This window comes from Nannospalax galili, unplaced genomic scaffold, assembly GCF_000622305.1.
Source record: "Nannospalax galili isolate Female #2095 unplaced genomic scaffold, S.galili_v1.0 scaffold1109, whole genome shotgun sequence".
NCBI classification, from domain to species: domain Eukaryota; kingdom Metazoa; phylum Chordata; class Mammalia; order Rodentia; family Spalacidae; genus Nannospalax; species Nannospalax galili.
This window is the reverse complement of record NW_008359787.1, coordinates 112,968-132,447: the sequence shown is the minus strand read 5'-3', so window position 1 is coordinate 132,447 and position 19,480 is coordinate 112,968. Positions and strand designations below refer to the sequence as shown.

Sequence of the window (19,480 nt, the reverse complement as noted above, 5' to 3'; positions counted from 1 at the left end):
AATAACCATTTTATCTGCACAATTTTTTAAAATGATTTAATATAAAATATGATTTTATGGAATTTAAAAGAAAATTTAAATTTTTCTATATTGATAGACTAAAAAAAGAATAAAAAGCTCAAGCATATTATCAAAGCAGTAGAAGTTATTGAATTTTCTGTTAGTTTGCAAAGGCTGGTATAGGTTCACAAGCTAGGTGGCTCCAACAACAGAAATTTGTTGTCTCAGTGGAAGCTGGGATTCTGAAATCAAGGTATTGAGAAAGTATTTTCTTTCTTCGTGCTGTAAAGGAAGGATCCATTCCAAGTCCCTCTGCTGGTTTTGTAGATGGCATCTTCATAGGCAACATGGCCTTCTCTCATGTGTGTAAGACATTCTCCAAATACCTCCTTGTGATAAGGACATCAGTCATACTAGATTAGGACCCATATTGGTGTCATCAATGTAATAACCTTGTTTAAAATCCTGTCTAATACAATCACATTGTGAGGTACCAAGAAGGGGAGTGGTTAGAATTTCAACATATGAATGTTGGGATACAACTCAATCAGTAATAATGTAAGCCAAACTCATTCACTATCCTTCTTTTGGGGGGGGGGCTGTTAGTTGCTCTGTATTTGAGATCACTAATTTTGGTGTAGGAAAAAGATTTTAATGCCTAGAATTACTTTACCTATGAATTGCCATAATGGTTATGATTTATAAAGCTCATAGCAAAATTATATGTATGATATGATAATATATATAAATTTTGTTTTCAAACTCCAAAATTAGATTTTGTTTTTTTTTTGTTGCTAGAGTTGTAATATTATAAATTAAAGTAATACAAACATATAAATAAAGTGATATATTGGCTTTTGAATTAAATTGCCCTTGGTTTCAAATCCCAACTCTCAAGCTGGTGACATAGCTTGACTGGTGAGATGGTTTGGCAGGTAAAACTACTTGCCACCAAGCCTGATGACCTGAGTTCAATCCCCTAGACCTCCATGGTGGAAGAAGAGAATAGACTCTGGAAAGTTGTTCTCTGACCTCCACACACTCACAGTAACATATGTGTGTACACATGCAATGAAAAATAAATTGTAATAAAACCTTAATGCCAAGTTTGTTAATTATGTACAAAGGATAATCTGAGCAATGCTTCCATCCCAGAGCAAACATCCAGAGTGTAATCATGTTCTTATATATGGCTGAAAGAAGGCCAAATTATTAAAGCCTTTACTGAGTATAATCTGAGGCTCATATACTGATCATGTTTTTTTTTCTTTTCCTCTAAAGGGAACTTTACTATTCAGAATGTTTTCCCACAATCAGATGGTGATAGTTCTAAAGTAAAGGTTAAAGTTCGTATGAACATCCATGGAATCTTCAGTGTGGCTAGTGCATCTGTAATTGAGAAGCAAAATTTGGAAGGCGATCACTGTGATGCCCCTATGGAAACAGAAGCATCTTTTAAGAGTGAAAACAAAGATGATGTGGTATGTAGAAATCCTGATATAGACATCATTTTAATCAGAACTGTGTCTCAATAGTTCAGTACATTATTTTCCAAGGGTTGCCTTTGTCTATGTTATAGAATCGGTATAAACGTCCTAATAAAAAGCATTAAGGAATATTTTTTATTAAAAATACTCTATTCGGTGCTGGAAAGATGGCTCAGTGGTTAAGAGCACTGACTGCTCTTGCAGAAGACCTGGGTTTGATTCCCAGCACCCACATGGCGGCTACAAACCGTCATTAACTCCAGTTCCAGGGAAATCTGAAGCCCTCTTCTGACCTCCACAGCATTGCACAACACGGGTGCACTCACATACATGCAGGCAATACACTCATACACATAAAATAAAATAAAAAAATTTTTAAAATTAAAAAAATATACCTTCTATGTTTAATAAACTTTTCAGGGGCCAAGCCATCTTTCATAGCATTATATGAGATGTCTGAGTTTGAAATCATCTTTAAGTTTTTAAAATATGTATTTTTAAGTTTTTAAAATATGTATTTTCCAGACTAAGTTTTGAACTAAGCACATATTCTTAAATACTTTCTTAAAATGTTTTCAGGGCTTTCTGTGACAGTTAAGTAAAGGAGTATGCTGCATGTTCAGTAAAATTTCAATACAGATCTTATGTTTTCTTTATGAAATATTTATGGTATGCTATAGATAAAAGAATATTAGGGAAACTTTTTTATTTTTTGAGGCAGGGTCCTCATGCTGTCTAGGCTGGCTTCAAACTCTATGTAGTTGAGACTGGCAATGAACTCCTAGTCTTCCTTGCCTTCACCTTCAGAGTTGCTGGGGCTACAGGTGTGTGCCTCTGCCTCCATGCTCAGTTCAGGGGGAACTTTCATTTAATGAAGTAAAGAAAGTATGTTTACCTTTTTAATGTATACCATTTGTAAGTTATTCTTAATTGCATTTGTTACATTTTTTCTAGTCATGTAGAGGGCTACCCTAGATTTTCCCTTTATTTGTGCATTTAAGAATGAGTTTTAAGGGTCAGGAGATAGTTTTAGCTTGTCTTACAAGCATGAAGACCTGAGTTCAAACCCAGAACCTACATTAAAAAAGTTTATTGTGATGGTTAATGCTTGTAATCTCAGCTAGCCTGAGGAATGACATCTACACATACACACAAACACACACGGGGGGGGCAGGGAGAAGAGAGAGAATTTTTGTAATCCTAGCACTCAGCAGAGAAGAGGAGGAGGATTACTGCAAGTTTGAGGTCAGTCTGGGCTACAGAGTAAGAGCCTGACTTATTTTTTTTCTAAGGGGGGTATTTCAAGATGGGAATTTTAAAAGTTTATGTTTTAAACTGGGTATGGCAGTCCACATCCTTAATCCCAGCACTCAGGAGGCAAAGGCAGGCAGATAGATCTCTGTGAGTTCAAGGCCAGCCTGGTCTACATAGCTAGTTCCAGGCAAGCTAAGCCTACAGGGAGTCCCTGTCTCAAAAAAGACCAAAGAGAAAGTTGTTTTAATATGTCAGAGACATCTAAGTTTTTATTAATTTTAGTGCTCTACTACATTTAAGAGTATGTAACTTGGGGGCTGGAAATATGGCTCAGATGTTAAGAGCACTGGCCGTGCGTGCAGAGGACCCAAGTTTGATTCTCAGCATCCGAAGCTAACAACCATCCCTAACTCCAGTTCCAGGGCATCCAACACCCTCTTCTGACCACCAAGGGCACTGCCTGACACAGATGCACTTTACATACATGCAGGCAATTCATTCATATACATAAAATAATATATAAATATTTTTTTAAATATGTAACTGAAGCCAGGTGTGGCAACACATGCCTTTAATCCCAGCACTCAGGAGGCAGAGGCAGGCAGATCTCTAAATTCAAGGCCAGTCTGGTCTATATAGCAAATTCCAGGACAGCCAAGGCTACAGAGTGAGCCTGTCTCAAAACAAAATGTGTGTGTGTGTGGTAACTGAATTGTGTGACTATGAATTTTGTATTTTTTTTACGAATCCTATATAATTAAGTTCTTGTTAACATTTTTTATGCCAAGTTGAATATTCCCGCCCCCCCCTTTTCTGACACGACTGGCCTAGAACTTTATGTAGACTAGGATGGCCTTGATCTCAGAGATCGCCTGCCTCTGCCTCCCAAGTGCTGGGATTAAAGGTATTTCTTATTAAGCTTGATTTTGTGAATCCTTATTTGTAAATTTGAGAATTGTCTGGATATTTTTAAGCAAGATCTGTTTATATAGCATCAAGTGTATCTGTTAATTTTATGCCTGTCAGTCTGCTTGTGACTATTCTCATTTGGAAAATGAGCTACATTTAATATGTGCACATATCTCAACACAGGATGGAATAGGTAGGTTGCTTTTTGCCTGAAAAAGAAACTGTATTTATTGTCAGTTGCGTATCTTCTTGCCAGGACAAAATGCAGGTTGACCAAGAAGAAGGAGGTCATCAAAAATATCATGCTGAGCACACCCCAGAAGAGGAAATCGATCATACTGGGGCTAAATCAAAGGTTTGCTTTCCTGTTCTTGTTGTCATGTAATTGTAGGCTTTGTCTGAGTTTTGTTTGCTTGTCTGGGTGCATTTGTTTTAGACAGTGTCTCCTTATACAGTGCAGGCCTGTCTCAAACTTGCAGTCCTTCTTGTTCAGTTTCTCAAGTAGTTGGGATTATAGCTATATAATACCAACACATCTGACTGAAGATTGATATTTTGAATTGGTTGATCTTTATTTATGATGCTTGCTTTTTACTATACTTACTATTTTAACTCTTAGTGCTATGGTAAAGTATAGAAAGCTTATAACCAAAATAAATACATTTTGGAGTTTTATTTAAATCTTTTCAAAGAACAAGCCCTAATAACATATGTAAAATTATCTTTTTGGCAGAGAAAAAGACATTTGTCCTAACATTTCATTAGAAACCATACAGTCTCAGAGAAATAGAGAAATGGAACAAGGCCAAATAAAGATGTGTAATGCCCCATGTGTTAGCACTGACTCCTTGGGTATTTTGAGCAAGGCCACAAACTCACAGAGATCGACCTTCCTCTGCCTCCTGAGTTCTAAGGCATGTACCACCATGCCTGGCTAAAACTATTTTCCTGATGTGGAAGTCTGAGCAGCTGTGGTAGTATCAGGGCAGTCATGGGCTGGCAGGTTTACATCCCCTTAGCTCAGATCACCTTGACTTCTTTAGACCTGTTACCTTCATCCAAGTCTCTGAAGATAATTTGACGTAAAATTTTAACATAAACTATTAGAGGATAAATGATTCATATTGATAGTAATTGTTTCACTAATAAAATAATTGAAAGATAAAAAGGACATAGCATGTCCCTGTGCCTGGACAGTGTGGCTCTGTCTCCATGCTGCCATCTTCAGATTTTTCTGACTTGCACAGAATTTAATTTGCACAAGGAAGCTATATTCTTTTTCCTAAGAGGTTTTAAATTTTAGACTACAAAATTATTTAAGACCTGACACCTGTTTTAACTAAACTTCTCATTTTATCCACAATTTTATACATTTGTTTAACAGTTTGAGGTATAATTTATATAATACACAATTCACTCATTAAAGTGTACAATTCAGTGGTTTTTGAATATTCAGACTTACACAACCATCATCACAATTTTAGAACATTTTATTCACCCCTAAAAACTGTCCTGTACTTATTAACTTCAACTCTACTTATCCCCTAAATTCTCTCCCTTCCAATCCTAAGCAAACATCAATGTACTTTGTCTCTATAGATTTGCCTAGTACAAAAATTTCATATAAATGTATTTACAGTTCCTTCTTTCACTAACATGGCCTCAAGGTTCATCTTAGTGTAGGATGTGTTAGTATTTCATTCCCTTGTTATGACCTAATATTGCATTGCACCACTGCACACCACATTTTTATTTGTCCATCAGTGATGAACATTTATATTATATTTTTTTACTATTGAGAATGTTACTATTGGGAAGTTTTCTGTGGGGGTATACATTTTCATTTTTCTTGGGCACATACTTAGAAGTGGTCATAATAGTATTTTTGTGTTTAACATTTTGAGGAACTTCTCAGCTATTTTTTATTCTGTTTTGTTACATGTATTTGTGTGTGTGTGTGTGTGTGTGTGCGCGCACACGCGCACACACGCGTTTGTGTACCATTGCTCATTGTGACGACCAACAGACAAATTAGAGGAGTTAGTTCTTTCCTTCCACCATGAGGGGCCTGGAGCTCAAACTCGGGTTGTCAGGCTTGGTAGCAAGCACCTTTACCTACTGAACCATCTCAATGGTTCGGCTGTCTTTAAAAATGGCTGTAATCACTTTATAGTTTATAATGTCACTAACAGTTTATAAGGAGGGTTCCAATTTCTCCATATTCTAACCAAAACTTTTTATCATAAATTATAATCATAATATTGTATATCAAGTAGTAGTTTGCCATAGTTTTGATTGAGATTTCCAACTGTATATTTCTTATTTAAAAAGGATTTAGCATACACAGAGTATAAAACCATTGAGTATTGTTTTTGTGGGGGGGGTGGTATGGAGTTGGTAGTGGGGATTGAATACAAGGTTCTGTGGATGCTAAACAAGTACTTACCACTGAACTACATTCCTAGCCCTCGTAGTATGGGAATTTTTTTTTAATTTATTTATTTTGAGACAAGGTCTCCCTGTAACTCCAGCTGGCCTGGAACTATGTAGACCAGGCTGGCCTTGATCTCACAGAGATCTACCTGCCTCTGCCCCTGAGTGCTGGGATTAAAGGTGTGCACCACCCCACTTGGCTTACAGTATGGTTTTTAAATAAAGTACAGTAGATGGTAATAGTTTTGTCTTGTTTCACCTCTAAAATTTATGGTTAGTGTCAGAAATTTACACTTCTGTTTTGAATTTCTTTTGCAGTCACCCCCCTCAGATAAGCAGGACCGAATAAATCAGACTATTAAAAAAGGAAAAGTCAAGAGCATCGATCTACCTATCCAGAGTAGCCTGTATAGACAGCTGACTCAAGATCTTCTTAATAGCTACATTGAAAATGAGGTATATAAATCTGAGTTTTTATTGAAATAAGTGATGATGTATTTTGATACTACGTTGAAGTCAGTGGTTATATATAAAATCTAGGAAAGCTGGTTTGTCATTACTAAGGAATTATAAGCATATCAAACTATTTTGGACAAAATAGTAAACTGTAGTAATATCATCTATAGTACCTTTCATCTTAGTTATATGAAAATAGTGTCCACTATAGAGAAAAACTTTTCTGAGACTGATTCTTATGCTTTCCCCCTAGTTTTGGAGTTAGGGTCTCATGTAGCCCAAGTTGGCCTCAAACTCAACTATGAAATTGAGGATAACTTTGAATTCCTGATCCTCCCGCCTCTTAAGTGCTCCTAAATCCTGGGATTATAAACCTGTCCCCACTCGTGCTCCCCCTCTTATTGTGTCTTTAACAAGAACACCAAGCACGTCCTATGAAAGAAGCAGTAGCAGTCCTTCCTGGTTCTGCTTGCTTGTTTTGCCTTGGCTTGGGGGCAGGGGTTCTTTGTGTGTTTTGTCTGCGGTAGGGTTAGAGGGTCTGTTGAGTCAAAGTCTTGCTGTGTAACAGCCCAGGTTTGCTTGAATCTCAGATCCTCCTACCTCAGTCTTTCTGAGTTCTAGGATTATAGACACATATCATCACACCCAGTCTAAGAGCTCCCTTTTTACATGTGTGGTACTTAGACTTGAAATATTTTGGTTAATCTTAGTTTTAAAAATCTGTTGTCATTCTTGACATTTTCTTATGTATTGACACATGTACTTCTACTGTGAGAGAAAGAATGAGATAATTCTTTTTAAAAATATTTTACTATTTTTATTTTATATATATTAGTGTATTGCCTGTATGTAAGTGCACCTGTGTCATGCATTGCCTGTGGAAGTCAGAAGAGGGTATTGTATTGCCCTGGAACTGGAGTTAGGGACAATTCTTTCTTTCCCAGTAAATACAAGAAGCAATTTATATTTTAAAATTTATATTAAAATGCTGGCTCCTAATTTATGTAAACTTGGAGGTCAGTGTTTGAAGTGAATTGCATTCTGCCATCTACTTGTTCATTATGACATCAAGAGATTTTTGACTTTATAGTGCTTGCTTGCTTTTTTAAAAATATTTTATTTTTATTTTATGTGTATGAGTGTTATGCCTGCATGTATTTAAGTGCACCTGTGTCATGCAATGCCTGTGGAGGTCAGAAAAAAGTGTCGGATTTCCCTGAATCTGGAGTTATGACAGTTAGCGGCCATGTGAGTGCTGGGAATTGAACCCAGGTACTCTGTAAGAGTAGTCAGTGCTCTTAACCACTAACCCATCTCTCCAGCCCCAGTGCTTGCTTTCTTAAGTACAAACCTATATCATCTATTATTATTACTAAGGCCACATTTATGTGCAAACATTTCTAAAACTCCGGTATAATTCAGAATTTATATGTTTGGATCTTCATCTTCCCAAAGGAATGAATTGTAGGGAACCATTGTTATGGTAGTTTTTATATATAAAATGAGATTTTTTTCATAATTTTTAAATATCTCATAGCTTATAAAGGGATCCTTATGTTTAGAATAGTAGGTTCTTTAAGTGAATTTTTTTTTCAAGAATTATAATTTCTCAGGCTGGAGAGATGACTTAGCAGTTAAAGCACTGGCTGCTCTTACAGAGGACCCAGGTTCAATTCCCAGCACCTACATAGAGGCTAACAACCATCCCTAACTCCTAGTTCCAGGGAAAATCAGTACCTTCTTCTGACCTCTGTGGGTATTGCATGACCTGGGTGCACTTACACACATGCAGGCAATATATTCATACACATTAAATAAAAATAAAATATTTAAAAAATTATTTTTTAAAAAAGAATTATAATCTCATTCTTTCTCTCACCTGCTTCTGCCTCCCTAGTGCTGGGATTAAAGGTGTCACCACCACACCCAGCTCTTTCTTTGCTTTGTAAATGAGGAACCTAGGGTTTGAATTGGAGTATTAGAGGACTTTTATGTTCAAAAGCTTTATTGAGGTATAATTCACATATCATATAATTCTTTCACTTAAAAATGACTTTGAATGTATTTTCAGATTTTTTGGTTAAATATATGAAGCATAAAACTTGTCATTTTAGGGGCTGGAGAGTTGGCTCAGCAGTTAAGAGCACTGGCTGCTCTTATAGAGGACCCAGGTTTGATTCCTAGCACCCACATGTTGGCTAATGACTGTAACTCCAGTTTCAGGAGAATCCGGCACCCTCTTCTGACCTCTATGGGCAATGCATCCATGCAGGCAACACATTCATACACATAAAATAAAAATAATAAATAATTTTTTAATTGCCATTTTAGATGGCTGGAGAGATTGGCTCAGCAGTTAAGAGCACTGGCTGCTCTTGCAGAGGACCCAGGTTTGATTCCCAGCACCCACATGGCAACTAACAACCACTCCAGTTCCCAGTTCCAAGGGAATCCAATACCCTCTTCTGACCTCTGTGGGCACTGCATGACATGAGTGCACTTGCATAAAATAAATACATTCATACACATAAAATTAGTAAAAAAAAATTGCCATTTTAAATTTTCAAATATATACTTTTAGTAGTATTAATTACATTTAGTGTTGTACAACATCTCCACTGTTTCCAAAGCTTTCCCACTGTTCCAAATGGAAACCCTATGACCATTAAATAATAACTCCCCGTTTCTCCCTTCTCCCACTCTTCTGTAAACTTTAATCTTTCTGTCCCTTAAGAATTTGCCTAGTCTGGGCTAGAGCAATGACTCAGTGGTTAAGAGCACTGACTGCTCTTACAGAAGACCTGGGTTCGAATCCCAGCACCCACATGTCAGCTAACACCCATCCTTAACTCCAGATTCAGGAATTCTATACTCTGCTGGCACTGCATGACAAGGGTGCACTTACACACATGTAGGCATAACAATCATGCACATAAGATAAAAATAATTTGTTGTGTGGTGGTGCACACCTTTAATCCTAGCACTGGGGAGGCAGAGGTAGGTGGATCCCTGTGAGTTCAAGGCCAGCCTGGTCTACATAGTGAGTTCCAGGAAAGCTGGGGCTACAGAGAGACCCTGTCTCAAAAAGACCAAAAAAATAAAATAAAATAAAATAATTTGTTAAAAAAAGAATTTGCCTAATCTAGATAACTAGTAAGTTGTCTCATACAATCTTTGTCCATTTGTGTCTGGTTTCTTTTACTGGGCATGGCTTTAGGATTCCCTTCTGTTGTATTAGAACTTCATTCCTTTTTAAAAAGAGTCAGAGTTCCAGCCATAATCCCAGCACTTGGGAGGCAAAAGCACCTGGATTTCTGTGAGAAAAGAGGACAACCTGGTCTACATGATCGAGTTCCAAGCCAGCTGGTGTTACAGGGAGACCCTGTCTCAAAAAGACCAAAATAAAACAAAAGACTCACAGCTCTACTGTATGTACATACATCTTGTTTGCCCATTCATCTGTTAATAGATGCTTTCTTTTATTCTTTTTAGTGATAGTTAATAATGCTGCAATTAACACTGACATAAAAATGTCTGTAGTGTGTCTGCTTCAATTCCATTGGGTATATACTTAGGAATAGAATTGCCAGGTTGAGTGAAAGTATAATTTTATGTTTAGCTTTTTGAGCAACGTCCACACTGTTCCTATGGTGTCTATACCACATTACATTCTCACCAGTATACTAAGTCTCTCCACAACCTCATGAAGACTTATTTTCTATTTTGTTTTTAAAAATATAATCTTCATAGGTGTGAAGTAGTGTCTTATTATGGTTTTAACATTGGTAGTTCTCTAAAGCACATTTTTATGATAATATGGACCTTTCTAAATAGGGGAAGATGATAATGCAGGATAAGTTAGAGAAAGAAAGAAATGATGCTAAAAATGCTGTTGAAGAATACGTCTATGATTTTAGAGACAGACTGGGCAATGTCTACAAAAAGTTCATCACTGCAGAAGTAAGTCTAATGTTTTGAGAACTACTTAAATATGCATTATGTTAAGATGTCTAACCCGGTGTGGTGGCTCACACCTTTAACCCCAGCACTCGGGAGAAGAGGCTGGCAAAAAAAAAAAAAGTGTGTCTAACTTGTTATTTTCAGTTTTCTTTAGGCTATATTGGGTGGTTCTTGGTTATTTGTCCAAGTTTCAGAATGATTATGAAAAATGTATTTACAAATAAGATGTTAGAAAAATCTGAAATTTAGCATGAAAAATTCTCTTAATGAGTTTTATTTCTAATAAAGGCATTTGTAAATAGTGTCTATTAAATGTATAACTAGGACATGAACAAACTGTCTGCAATATTGGAAGCCACAGAGAATTGGCTTTATGAAGAAGGAGAGGACCAAACTAAACAAGTTTATGTGGATAAGCTTCAAGAGCTAAAGGTAATTTTTTAAAGATCTTAGGTATTAACTGAAACATTTTATAAAAACTATAGTATAAAAGCGCTGGTATTTAGTTCAGTTCATTTTTGCTTGACAAGTAAAGATTGTAAGAAAGTCAGAGCATTTTGAGAAGTGACCAATGTCACACAATAATTGAAATCAAGTAATATCTAATTGTGATACCCAGGTCCAGGTATTTAGCAGATGACTAGAATGTTACCAAGATGTTTTCAAGAAGTGATACATCTATAAATTTGACTTTTTCCTCCATTAGAAGTGTTCTCTTACTGCACTGATTGTGGAGAGTACTAGCATACTAGCCTGTTTATATATCCACAGTGCAGCTGATGGAGACTCCTGACCAGCCAAGGACTTCAAACACAGCACCTTACTCCTGATCCTTTCAGAAAACCTGGCTACCAGGTCCCTTTTTTCTAGGTCAATAGTGTGACTGACTTTAAGAGAAGATTGCTATTGGCTTCTTTCTCCATGCTTAGTACTGAGCCCTCTCCATATTCTGAAAACAATAACGTAAGAGATTAGAAATTTATGTTGGAAGAATGAAGAAAACTAGAAATTAACATTTTATTGTCTTGGCAGTTTTTCTAGCCTAAGAGAAATGTACATATTTCAAACTTTAGGAACAGCAAAATAGCTAAAACCAGCACTAATAACTGAACATCTCAGCAGCACTTAATATTAATTATTCTGCCTTAAATTTATAAGTCACTATAGAAATGAATGGTTCAGAATTTTTCACCTTACTTTGGGGTTTTGTTGGGGTTTTAAAATGGCATTTAAAAAGCAAGATTTGAGGCTGTTGAGGTGACTCAGTTGGTTAAGGCATCTTCCACCAAGCCTGACCACCTGAGTTCATCTGAGTTTAAGGCCTGGGTCTTACATGGTAGAAGAGGAAAATGGACTCTTACAAATTGTCCTCTGACTTCCACCTGCCTATAAACCTACCTACACACACAGACACACAGACACACAGACACACACACAAATAAAATTTTTAAGGCAGTACTTGCTTCCCTTTTAGATGGATCAAATATTAACATGGTATCTTGCAATAAAGGTCAAATCTGAATAGAAAGTAGACTTCAATTAATAGTAATACACTAGTATGGATTTCTAAGATTTGTCAAATGTACCAGAAAATGTTGACTTTGAGAAATGTCTGGTTCTCTATTATTTTCTTTTACGTTTTCTGTAAACCTATTGTAAAATAAGTTGATTTTTTCTGTTAGCAGATAAGAGTTTAAAACAACATGGTTATTTTCTCTTTCTAATGTACTTCTCTTTCCAAAATTATGGTATGGCTGTTAGAACATTTAGAAATGCTAATGCAGGCAGGGAAAAGATACTTATGATACAGCACACATTTTAATCTAATTAAATATGTAAAATTTAAATGTACCAGAATTCTTTACTGGTAATTCTTCAGTAAAAAGCTGTGAGTTTGGTATGCGGAGTCTCTGAAAAGTAGTAATAACTGCTATTGCTTTTCGGCTGATATTAGTGGATATTAGAAAGTCTAAGTAACCATGTTGTACATACTGTTTTAAATTCATAAATTCTGTATGCAGTAGAAGAGTCCTTATGATTTTCTTTTTCAAATAGTTCTACAAAGTTTTAGTACCTAGCTTTGAAAGGACTAACAGTTTTGATTGGGTCTTTGCATTTGAAAACAATCAGAGGTAATTGTGAATGAAAAAAGATAAAGCATGAGCTAGGCCTTCCTGTGTTAAGACAATAAGAAAAGAACCTCCAGAATTCACTTCTTTGTAGGAAAATAAGAAAGGGCACATTTTAAGCTAACTCTCTTCTCTGCCCATTTATCATCCTATAAGGGATAGATAAAAGTTTTCTGTTACAACTCAATTTATTCTTTCCAAAATGTTTCTTCTGTTCATAGAAATATGGCCAGCCTATACAAATGAAGTACATGGAACATGAAGAGAGACCAAAAGCTTTAAATGACTTGGGAAAAAAGATTCAGCTTGTCATGAAAGTGATAGAAGCATACAGAAACAAGGTACAGTATTCATAAAAGTAACTGGTAAATGGGGCTGTGTATGGTAACTCAAAAAATCCTCAGCTACAGAGCTGTAGTAGTTGTTACTGCTTTTCAGAGACTTGGCATACCAAAGTTACACTTTTTATTGAAAAACTACCAGTAGAGGATTCTGGTACATTTAAAATCTGTGTCTCCTCACATTTTTCGAATTCTCTGAAGCTACAGTATAATCCATCATTATCATTGTTTTAGGATTTCGTTTCCATGTTTCTTTTCCTTTTTTTTTTTTTCTTTTGAGAAAGGATCTCCCTGTAGCCCCAGCTGGCCTGGAAATCACTGTGTAGACCAGGCTGGCCTAAATAGAGATCTGCCTGTTGTTGATCTTCCAGTTTATTATTCATCTACAATTTCTTATACCTTTTATTCTTTTATATGCACCCAAATTTATATTCTCTACTGTTCTAAAACTTCAAATATAGTTATGTACATCTTATGTCTATTTTGATATAAAAGTAAGCATGAATAAGCATATTCTCTAAACCAGGGTTTAGCATACACTATTAAAGAGACATTATGGTTCATACTTTGCAATCTTTAGTGTGTTTATTCAACTCTCTATTGTGGCTGTTCAGCAGCAACCATACTCAGTATGTAAACCAATGGAAATAGCTGTGTTCAGAAAGCTTTACTACAAGACAAGTGCATCCTGTTGAGCTTTTCCCATGGAACAAGTTTACTGATCACTACCCTAAATATTCAGTTATCATCCAGATCTTAGGATTGATGTTAACATTGCATCAGTATGCAGGAGATACCAGAACCAGAAACATTCAGGTATGGATATCAAACCAATAGCTTACATTTGTCAAGCACTTAGTAAATTTTAGTACTTTACATGGGTTATCTCACATTATTCTCACCAGGATACAACCTATAAAACATTAATACTGTTGGCTAAACTTAAATATGAGAAACAGTGCCTAAACATCTTATTGAGCATTACACAAAGAGTAAATAATGGGAGTCAGGAGTCAAACCTAAGTAGTACAGAATCTGTGTTTATAAACTCTCAGCACTTAGACTGTTTTTCCAAATCACAATTTGGAAATTCCTTATTTGAATCACAATTCAAATTCCTTATTTTAGAACCAAGTGTATGATGTAAAAGAAAAATTTATCAGTCTAATTTGCCTATATGCTTATAAACAGAATACATAGATAATGGGAAAGTTAAAAAAAAAAGGACAGCCAGAATACAAAGAACAGTTATAGTTCAAATTATTGCTTCTCTGAGCTGACTTCCTGAGTGTGTGGGGTTAAGATAATATCCAGAGCAAACCAAGGCTTATGTTCAGGCATTTGAGTTTTGAAATGGCATCACCATGCTCTTTTTTTACTTTGGGATATAATCCCAGCACTTGGGAGGCTGATCAAGAGTTCAAGGCCAGTCTTGGCTACATGAGACCCTGTTCAAAAAAACTTTAGGGAAAAAAAATGCAGCAAAAGAACTTGGTTTAATCTTTTTAATTAGCATGTATAGTATAGTATAGTATAGTATAGTATAGTATAGTATAGTATAGTATAGTATAAATTTGTTTGTGTTTGATCTTCCTCCTCTGCTGCTGCATCCCCTACATCCTTGTACCCTTCCCTCCCCACAGTCTCCTCCATGTCTTGTGTGTCCTACTGCCCTCCTTATCCTTCCTCAACACCTCTTTTGTCCCTTTTTACCCTACATTTTCTATATGATCCATAATATTTATCAGGAAATCTTCTTGATATTTTTGTTACATTGCTGTTTCTTTTTTCTTTGTGTCTATGGTTGCAGCATCAACTATGACTACTTAGGCTATTTCTAGACTGTAGTTACTGCAATTGTATTTTTTAGAATTTTATTGTCTTGTTTGTTTTTGAGACAGGGTCTCTCTGTAGCTCCATTTGGCCTGGAACTCACTATGTAGACCATGCTAACCTAGATCTCACAAAGATCCACCTTCCTCTGCCTCCCTAGTGTTGGAATTGAAGGCATGGGCCTCCATGCCTCATTAATCTCATTTTTTAACCAAAACTTCTTATCATTTTGTATATTCATACTTTGCTATACACCTGCTCACCTATTTTCTCCTTTCTATACACATGCCATTCTATTATAACTTCTTTTCCTCAATGCAGAGTCTCTAATCATTCTTCTCCAAATCTGACTTTTGGAAATCTTTGTAAATCTACAGTGATTTTCTCCTTTTTCCTAGTGTCTTCAATTTTGTGTCATACTTGTATATGACTTCTTCCCATGAATATGCATGAAGTCTGGCATTAATAAGAATTTTAATATTTTAATGCATCAACTACCTACCAGAAATGTTACTTTTTTTCATTTACGATTTTATTTTCATTTTAATAGGATGAAAAATACGATCACTTGGATCCTGTTGAAATGGAAAAAGTTGAAAAGTACATCAGTGACTCCATGAGTTGGCTGAACAGTAAGATGAATGCACAAAACAAATTAAGTCTCACTCAAGATCCTGTGGTAAAAGTGTCAGAAATAGTTGCAAAGTCAAAGGTAAAAAGCTATAAAATTCCCCTTAAATTTTTTAAGAATTATTTATTATTTTATGTGTATGAGTATTACCTGCTTGTATATAATTGCACCTGTGTCATGCAGTACCCTCAGAGACCAGAAGAGGGTGTTGGATCCCCTGGACCTGGAGTTACAGATGGTTGTTAGCTGCCATGTAATTGCTGGGAATCAAACCCGGGTCCTCTGCAAGAGTGACCAGTGCTCTTAACCACTGAGCCATCTCTCCAGCCCCCTTTGTAAAATTTTTATTGTTCTATGTGTGAGAATATGATGTGTATGCATAGGCATGCATGCCATGAAGGTCAGAGGACAACTTTGTTGAGCTGGTTCTCTCCTTCCACTTATATGTGGGTTTCAGGGATCAAATTCATGTTGCCAGGCTTGTGTAGCAGGCACTTTTCTAAGCTGAGTCATCTCACTGACCAAAATTCTCTTTTTAATTAGTTCAAGGACAAATTTTATTTACTATTTTTATTTTATGTGTATTAAGTGTTTTACCTACATGTATGTAAGTGCATCTCTGTGTGCAATGCTTGTGGAGATCAGAAGAGGGTGTCAGATCTCCTGGAACTGGAGTTACGAACAGTTGTTAGCCACCATATGGGTGCTGGGAACCAAAGCCAGGTCCTCTGTAGTAACAGCCAGTGCTCTTAACCACTGAGCCATCTCCCTAGCTCCTGATTACTTATCTTTCTATAAAGTTTTGTTGCCATGTTTTAAATGATGTTTTCTATAATTTTTTTTTTTTTTTGGTCTTTTTGAGACAGGGTCTCCCTGTAGCCCCAGCAGACCTGGAACTCGCTATGCAGACCAGGCTGGCCTCGAACTCACAGAGATCTGCCTGCCTCTGCCTCCCAAGAGCTGGGATTAAAGGTGTGCACCACCACGCCCCAGGCCAATTTTTGACATTTTTATCATCAATTTTTGTTATTACATTTGAAAGTTTATCTCATATTAGATAAAATTAAAAGACAAGATTTCACTGTGGAAGTTTGCACATTTCAAACTTTGTCAAAGACAGACCTATTACAATGAAGATGTTAGAAGTCTTAAATAATCTGTAAGTTTGAATTATTTATGTCAGAAGTTATCAGGTTGTTTTATTTCATTCTGTATTACTCTTGGCATTTAAAAAGCAATGTAGTCCCAGAACTTGGGAGGCAGAAGCAGGCAGATCTCTGTGAGTTCAAGGCCAGCCTGGTCTACATAGTGAGTTCTGGGACAGCTGGGGCTTACAGGGAGACCCTCCTTCAAAAAGACTGAAAAAAAAAAAAAAAGCAGTATTATAGCCAGGCATGGTGGCACACATCTTTAATCCCAGCACTTGGGAGGCAGAAGAAGGAGGATCTCTGAGTTCAAGGCCAGCTTGGTTTACATAGAGAAACAGAGTTTCAGACCAGCTGGGGCTATAGTAAAACCCTGACTTAAAAAAAAAAAAAAAAAAAAAAAAAAAAAAAAGAAAGAACAGATACCCTCATACCTAGAATCATTTAAAAGTTAGTAAAGTAAAAGACTGGCCTTAAACTTCTACTTTTCTAAGTTCTTCTGTAAGTTGATTATTTCTCAGAGTTTGACAACCATTACATTATTTAGTTCTAAAAAATATTTTAGTCCATGGAGCTGGAGAGATGGCTCAGTGGTTAAAAGCACTGGCTGTTCTTGCAGAAGACCTGGGTTTGAATCATAGCACCCACATAGCAGCTAACAACAGTCCATAACTCCAGCTCCAGGGGATCCAAGACCCTCTTCTGTCCTCTGCAGGCATTGCATGACACAGGTGCACTTACATACATGAAGACAATACACTCATACACACAATATAAAAATAAGACATTTTTTAAAACTTATGAGGAAACAAGTTTTTGGAAGTTAGCCACAAAAATATTGTTAAACTACTTATTTACAAGTTTCTGATTGCTACAAAAATGCATTAGCTAAAAAGGTAAGTCCTTCTTAAATCAGTTGAAGAAACAGTTATATAGCTGAGCTAACACAAATTCAGGAATGTGGAATTATGTGGAAATTTAGAAAATTAATGTAGAATTTTGGAAGTTACTGGTTACTTGACATGATTTGTTCCTGCCCTTAGGAACTGGATAATTTCTGTAACCCCATCATTTACAAGCCCAAACCAAAAGTAGAAGTTGCTGAAGACAAAGCAAAAGCTAACAATGAACACAATGGAACAGTGGATGGACAGAGTGGTACAGAAACTATCCCAGATACAACAAAAGACAGCTCACAGCGCACTAAATCTGGAGAGATGGAAGTCGACTAAGTTTTACTTTACCTTCATGTAATTCAAACAGTGCAAGCAACTACAGGGTCCATTCATCTTTTCTACCCGGTACACTACATATGTTCAGTTGTCCATAACTACTTTTGTCATTTGTTTTTTGGAATATTTTTGAAGTGTTCTGTATTGAGTGCACCTCTGTTCATTTCCATTGCTGCTTATGTGAAGCTTTAGCTGAATAGAGATTTGCAAATCAGTTCAAGCTTTCCTCATATATTTTGTAGCCAGTATGCAGGATTTGGATATAATTGGCAGTCATCTATCTTTAAAGCCTCTACTTGCATAGACCTCAGCTCCTTTATTTAGGAAGGGTTACTGTATTGCACTTTTTTGGCAGAAGCATACATTTAATTGCATCCTTATTTTGAAAACAAATTGAAATTGATGTGGTTTAAAGCCATGGCACTGACCTTTCTCCAGTTACTGTATTGTTCTAATTTAAATATTAAAACAAATGAGAGATTCTGACATATTAGTCCATCTCACTAATGTACTATGAGAGCTCCAATTTTGTTGTCATCATATCAATGAGCTAAATCACATGGGGAAAGAGAAAGTCCATAATTTGATGTTAAGATGACACCAGCATTTGCTGCTTTTATGAGTAATGTGGATCGATGTCTTCTCAGAGTAATTCTTTTTCACTTGGAACTTTTGATTTACTTATCCTAAGACCAGCTGCTGCTAACCTAACGCTAAGCCTATACCTTCATGTTATAGGGGAAACACTTTTACCTACTCAGACATGCGTCTGTGACACTGACAGCTTTAGTGCAGTTTTAGTAGTTCTCTTGGTTTTCTTCATTGATTTTGTTAATACCTTAACCTGGCATAGTGAGAGATGACATAGCACATTACATAATATATACATATATACATGAATATATGATTGATTTAATGTTATAATATAGATAAACACTATTAAATAAGCAGTAATACTTGAAAAGGAGCACTTGTACCATAAGTCTTAGGAAATAATGCTTGTAATAAACTTAACTATGTTACACATCAATAGGTAAAATATATAATGTTACATAGTGTGCTATAATATGATGTGATTAAATTATAGTTCCTGCTGTTAAATTGCCTTTTGAAACTTTGGCTTTAGTTCTGGTGCTTCTTCATTAAATGGGAGAAAGCATAGTACACATAAGCTATTTTAAGGACCTGGTCTGTGTTTCAACAGCATTCAGTTCTGTCCTGAGGCTTGAAGCTGAAGTGATTTTTCCGCCTTGAAGGGAAAGAAGTAGAGATAAATGCATGGGCCCTGGTGTTCTTAATGCTAGTGAACTAAAGATTGATTTAAGTTACAATTTGGAAAGGCTCACTGTTTCCCCAAAGCTGTCTTTATATTAAAAACAATTTTGACTTTTCTTAAGTAGTTAAAATTGAGAATATAATATCTTCAGGGATAGTCATTTCTCACAACTAGTTCTCTAATAGAGATTTTGTTCCTACAATGTAGTCTGCACAAAAGGAAGAATATAGGAGGGAGGGCTGATACATTTTGCAGGGATTTTTATTCAGCCTTTTGGTGGGGGGAGATATCCCTTTTGCATTAAAAATAATTCATATAGTCCCAACATATTTTAAATGTCTATATCTTTTATTATTTAACATTAAGTAATTAGATTCAGTAAATGAAGAAATAC

At 36.0% G+C, this 19,480-nt stretch overlaps 1 protein-coding gene across 1 annotated transcript in view; it reads left to right on the top strand.

Annotated features, from left to right (window-relative positions):
* The window catches only part of Hspa4l (heat shock protein family A (Hsp70) member 4 like), a 45,540-nt gene extending 26,563 nt beyond the window's left edge, over positions 1 to 18,977 (top strand). Inside the window, exons 13-20 of the mRNA XM_008823685.3 lie at positions 1,282 to 1,481; positions 3,907 to 4,005; positions 6,402 to 6,539; positions 10,374 to 10,499; positions 10,824 to 10,931; positions 12,850 to 12,969; positions 15,353 to 15,514; positions 17,622 to 18,977. Of these exons, the coding sequence (XP_008821907.1) occupies positions 1,282 to 1,481; positions 3,907 to 4,005; positions 6,402 to 6,539; positions 10,374 to 10,499; positions 10,824 to 10,931; positions 12,850 to 12,969; positions 15,353 to 15,514; positions 17,622 to 17,810 (1,142 nt within the window). The 3' untranslated portion in view covers positions 17,811 to 18,977. The remainder of the gene's footprint in view (positions 1 to 1,281; positions 1,482 to 3,906; positions 4,006 to 6,401; positions 6,540 to 10,373; positions 10,500 to 10,823; positions 10,932 to 12,849; positions 12,970 to 15,352; positions 15,515 to 17,621) is intronic.
* The last annotated feature ends 503 nt before the right edge of the window (positions 18,978 to 19,480 follow it).